General features: G+C 40.7%; 1 protein-coding gene across 1 annotated transcript in view; it reads right to left on the bottom strand.

Annotated features, from left to right (window-relative positions):
- Nucleotides 1-2,554: 2,554 nt before the first annotated feature.
- ESR2 (estrogen receptor 2) overlaps nt 2,555-6,000 on the bottom strand; it is an 81,357-nt gene continuing 77,911 nt past the window's right edge. The window contains exon 10 of the mRNA XM_084631509.1: nt 2,555-3,489. Within this exon, the coding sequence (XP_084487635.1) occupies nt 3,300-3,489 (190 nt within the window). The 3' untranslated portion in view covers nt 2,555-3,299. The remainder of the gene's footprint in view (nt 3,490-6,000) is intronic.

Below are 6,000 nucleotides of genomic sequence, written 5' to 3'. Positions count from 1 at the left end.
GTAGAGTGTTAACAATTCATGGAGATAACTGCTTTTCATGAAAGCAAACCACAAAAAAATATGAAAATCAATCCATTATTTAGCCAGTACCACAAAAAATTAGCATCTTGCTAATGTCTCAGTCTAAAAGCCTTGAGAAAACAAGAACTGATGGTGACCACAGCATACTAGGAATTTAGGTAATTCTTGGTAACAGAGATTGCAAAAAAAAATTTTTAAGTGTGTAGATAGAAGTAAAGGCATAGAGATGAACTACAGCATCCTTTCTGAATCACTACAATTTATTATTAGCAAAACTTGATAAAAAGGAATGCGTTTTTTACATTGCCCACAAATTCACCTTTATTTACATGGCTAAAAATGTTAAATGAGTAAAAATATTTTGTCATTTCATTTTTTTTTTAGATTTGTCAGTATATCTAAGCATTAAAGATAAGTTTCTAATAGCTATTTTGTGTTACTCAAATATACATACATTAAAATTATCTAAAACATAATGGTAACTCATTTTAATATACAACAACGCTATAATTTATTATCAGTTATCTCAGATTAATTGTGGTCTTATATAGACAGTATATGAGGAGGTTACCCACCTGTGCCGTAACTGACGTTCTTTGAGATGAGTGTCCCTGTGGGTGTACTGTAGGTGCCAGTGTACCCCTGCGCCGTTCAGAGATTTTTACAGCAGTACCCGTATCAGCCGCGCATGTGCGGAGCCTGCCTCACATACCAGTCTTGTCTTAATAGTGCGCTTGTGTGGCTGAACTCCTCAGCTCTTTCTCTATGCGCATGTGAGGCCGCCCCAGCTCCAAAGTAGAGGGGAGGAAGGTGGGAAGTGGAGCACCCACAGAGACACTCACCTCGAAGAACGTCAGTTACTGCACAGGTGAGTAACCACCTCTTCTTCTTCTTCTTTTTCTTCAAGAGGTGTCCCTGTGGGTGCTCCACTGTATGTGACTGAAAAGCAGTATCTCTCAAGGAGGTAGGGACTTCGGATCTGGAAGGAATGCAGTAGATAGAACAGCTCTGCCCACATGTATCAGTGATAGGTCCCTGTGTAAGGGCATAATGTTTTGCAAACGTATTTTCAGAAGCCCAAATGGCAGCTCTGGAAATGTCCTTAAGGGGGACATTACGTAGAAAGGCCACTGAGGCTGCCATGGATCTGGTGGAGTGAGTCCTGATAAAAGTCAGGGGAGTCACATTCTGTTATCGATAACAGAGACAAATGCAACTCGAGATCCAGTTGGAAAGTCTGTGGTTAGAGTCAGATGAGCCCTTAGAGCATTCTGCAATGGGGACGAATAGCTTGTCAGAATGCCTAAAGGTTTTAGTCCTGTCCAAGTAGAAGGACAAAGCTCTGCGCATGTCTAAAGTGTGCATCATAGATACAAAGGAATTTGCATGTGGTTATGGAAAAAGGTAGGGAGATGGATAGGCTCATTGAAGTGGAAAGATGAGTGCAACTTCTGCAGAATTCTGGGGAGTAAGCGTAGGGGGACTTTGTGCTTAAAAAATATGGTGTATGGCGGATCTACCATAAGGGCCTGATCCAAATCCCATAGAAATCACCAGAAAGCCTCCCCGCTGACTTAGCTGGGCATCAAATTAATCTCTAATTTAGTTTTGTCACATACCTAAAATGACAATAATATACAACTAAACACTCTGGTATCTAGTCAAGTCCATTAATCTCCAGTGTTATTATCAAAGGCTAATGAATTTAATTCCAGCATGAAACAGAATATTACATAAGCAAATGACAGAAAAAATATTTTCTTATTTTCCAAATGAGGCTATGGGCCATATTATATGTCCTTTCAGACTCAATGCACCTTAGACAGCTGCAGAAATCAACAAGACAGACATTTTATGTGACTATATATTTAGTGACATGCCAATAACGAATTGCCACACAATGAAGCAGGGCACTTCATAAGTGATCCGTCCCGTCACCCATTCCCAGCTTCTGGCAAACAGAGGCTAGGGACACCGTCCCTGCCCATCCTGGCTAACAGCCACTGATGGACCTATCCTCCATGAATTTAGCCCAGAGGCATGTTTCCCTCTCTCATTTAGGGTTCTTTTAGGAGGGCTGAAAAAGCATAACTTAGGGTAGAGCTTCCCTAGCAAAGCAAGTTACATGTAACTTCCTCTTGAGAATAAGAGAGCAAAACTGAGTCATGTAAGTAAAAGCAGATCCCAGCTGATCCTCATCTCTACTTATGCTACCACTCCCTACAGTTATGTACACTGCATTTCCAGAACCCCACGAACCTGACAATACAGCTAGACACTTCTGTGCTCAAGATGGAAGTGATGGGAAGATTGTGAAATTGCCTAGGAAACCATTTAAAAAAATAGTTCAGTGGACTGTATCACATTATTTTTACTAATGCACATAATAAAAATTAATTTCTTGATCCTTCATACCTACACATTAAGTCATTATAAATATACAAAACAACAGCACATTAATCTCAGTGACAATAAATTTTAAAATTTAGTATTAAGTGAAAATGACTAAGCAGTCAAGTCAACCTTTAAGCAGATGAGTACCATGCACAAAGAAACAGTTCAAACACTAAGAGTAGGCTCACAAAACAAAGAAACCTGTTTTTATGTTTATGGAGCTCGTCTTTAAAGTGGTCCCAGAACCAATTCTGAGTGGCTCAAATGAAGACCGAGGAAGTGTTTCTGTGTTCCATCTGCATCCATTGCATAATCATATGTGGAATAAACTCATTTAAATTTTACATGTGTCTTGGCACTTTAACCACGTTAACTGAAATGTAGGCATTTCCCCAGTGATCGTCATCATATACACATAATCAAATCCCTCCCACGTGATGTAACAGCTGTACATTTCATATGTTGATATATTGAAAGAAAACATAGTCCAGTGGTTAAAGCAAGAACTGGGAGTCAGGACACTATTCCCAGCTCTCCACTGTGGGTTCTTAAGCTAGTCACCTAGCTTCTCTCTGCCTCAGTTTACCCATTTTTTAAAAAGGGGTAATAATAATTTCCAATCTCACAGGGTATTGTGTTCATAAGTCTCAGACAGAAAGCATTAGTGTAAGTGCAAAGTATTATGTCAGAAACATGGACAAGATGTGCTTCACACAATACAGGAGGCGATATACAGCCTTATCCGAGATAAACATGCAAAGATTAGAATAGGGCCCCAAAAAGGTTGTCTAAGATTCATGAGACATATCAAGTTTGACAGCTCTAAATAATGTTGTTTTGCTTCACAGTTTCCTACAAACCTGATCTTCCAGGTAATTATAAAGTTACTGTGCTGCCATATTCCACGCATCATCTCTAGTATCAGTTTGTTCTGATGGGCCAAATTCAGAATCTGTGACTGCAGACTTTCTTTGGCCTCGAAGCGCGTGTGCATTCAACATTTCCAGCAACAAGTCATAGACTGGGACCACATTTTTACACTTCATGCTCAGAAGGTGCTCCATACCTTTGTTACTGTGAATAAAAACAACAAGTCAACACACTGAAGTGGTTTAAATACATTTAATCTGAGTGGGGTTTTAGGGCTGGGAGGTAATGACAAGTTCAGAAGTCAACACCACCCCTCTTTTTTATTCATAGTTTCAAAATTGCGAAGGGCTTAACCATCTTCATGCTCACAATCTCTTAACAGCAAGATTATATTAACCCCAGTTAACAGGCTGCTGTGTACTGTCTCTTTAAAGGAGCACCCAAATAAAGGTTTTGTGAGGGTTACAGTGAGAGTGGCTGAGCATGGCAGAGAAACGCTTTTGTGGAGAACTCTGGGCTGGAAGGATTGTTGAGGTCCCCCTGCAAAGAGTAACTCAGTGGTGGAAGCCAAGATGAGATCCTCGTGCTCTTCTGCTGGCTGTTAACGCCAGGGCTGTGAGCCACAGCAGCATAGCATTTGAGATGCCCATAGTTGCAAGGCAATTGTTGACTGAACCCCTTCCTGGCCTGGGTGAACCCCATAGTGTCACACCATGGCAGATGAAAGGCTGAAAACGTTACCTGATTGCTTATGCACCAGGTCCACAGGATGATATCTTCCTGGCACAGAGGAGTAGATCTGGCTCCTCCCTTTTTATAACATAGCTGTGGAATTGTTAGTCATTAATCAGATGCTCTTTGCCTGGATGTAAGGAACAAATGTAGCACAAGCTATTTGGATCACTCTGAGCTCCAATATGTTGATGTATAAGTGAGACTCTTCTTGCGACTACATGCCCCGAGCTCCACATGTGTCCAGATGATTCTTTCCATCCCAAAATGGAAGCATCCATCACTAGAACCTTGGTATGGAGCAGTGAAGAAAAAGGAACACTCTTGCAGATTTGATATGTGTTCTTCTACCATTTAAGGAAAACAGACTGTTTGGGGGAATCTGAACCACTATGTCTAGATGATGTTTATTGCGTGGTAAGAACCATCCTAACAAACAACAAAAGCAAATTCCAGCAAATTGAGTCACAAATGTGTACAAAGCCATATGACCTAGCAATTGTACACTTTTTTACTGGTGTCCAAGGGCTTGTCTGTAGTTGATTTACGAGGAGAAATATATTGTCAAATCTGCTTCATGGCAGATATGCCTTCATTGTGCTGGAGTCTATAACTGACTCAAAAAAATGGAATTTAAAGAGGATTTGTCTTTGTTGACATTGAGCCCCAAAATAGAGAACTGCTGTAGAATGTGATGTATGCTGTTTGTGATTTGCTGAGGAAAACTTCCCTGAATCAGCCAGTTGTCCAGGTATATGTATTCTAAAATCCCCTGCCTCCTTAGGTGTGCTGCTACTGCAGCCAGGCATTTTATAAATATTCTTGGGGCTGTTGACAAGCTGAACGGCAACCATATGTACTGGCAGTATGTCCGTCTTCCCACCTATGAACCTGTGCGCTGGATGGATGGAAATATGCATCTTCCAGATACAGAATGGCACACCAGTCTAGAGTATCCAATTTAGGAATTATTGAAGCCAGGGTCACCACTCTCAGTGTGAACTGGCAAACAAAGGTGTTCAGATCTCTCAAGTCCAGAATGAGATGTCAATCTTGAGAATTAGACAGCAACAGGAACAAAAACTTCTCCCATGAATTGAAGAGGAACGTTTCAGAGAAATAGAGGAGATAAAAGGAATTGCACCTCTTCATGTAATAGTCTCTCTTGGGAGGAGTCTCTGAAAAGGAACAGGGAAGGTGATGGTGGGGTAGGAAGATCCTGGAACTGCATGAAGTAACCTTTTTATATCATCTATGGGATCCATTGGTTTGTGGTAATTTGTTTTATTTTCAATTCCCAAAAGGGGTAGGGAACAGGTATAGCTACTCTGAGTGGTTTCTGACAGCTCTCAAAGTGACTGTCAAACTGTTTGGAAGACAAACAGCCTTATAGTGCTTGCAGTCATAGTGGAAGAAGGTCTCTTACTACCTCTTTCTGGGTGGTTCAGCTGGCCTTTGATAAGGCTGGTGGTATGAAAACACAGAAGGTTATCTGGAATACATTTGATGTCTACAGGTTGTTTTCTTCTAAGCTAAGGAGCGTTCAATTCCCAAATACCTCAATGTAACTCGAGAATCTTTTAAAGAATGTAGTGTATAATCAGTTTAGCACTACAAAGTTCACTCCCTTCAAAGGGGAGTTCCTCAACTATATTCTGGACTTCTCTGAGAATTCCAGATGATTGCAGCTAGGATACAAGATGCATGGTAACTGCTGTTGCCATCAATCTAGTCCACAGTATCTGATATGCCTCTTGTTCTCTCCTGAGCTGCTGTGACTGGGAGAAACTGGTGAATAGTAGTATGCAGAGAGGTCTATGTGGCAAGCTGACCTGTGATCAAAGATCTCACTGCCTCTTTTGATTCTACTGGAACTATCCAGTAAATGACACCATTTGCCAGTTAATATAATCATATTCTGAAAGGAGAACTTGATAAAAACGGCTACTTATCTTTCGTAATTGTAGTTCAAGATGTGTTGCT

The sequence above is a fragment of the Lepidochelys olivacea genome (genome assembly GCF_965140295.1).
Source record: "Lepidochelys olivacea isolate rLepOli2 genome assembly, chromosome: 6".
Taxonomy (NCBI): Eukaryota; Metazoa; Chordata; order Testudines; family Cheloniidae; genus Lepidochelys; species Lepidochelys olivacea.
The sequence above is the reverse complement of the archived record's forward strand: the minus strand, read 5'-3'. Positions and strand labels throughout refer to the sequence as shown.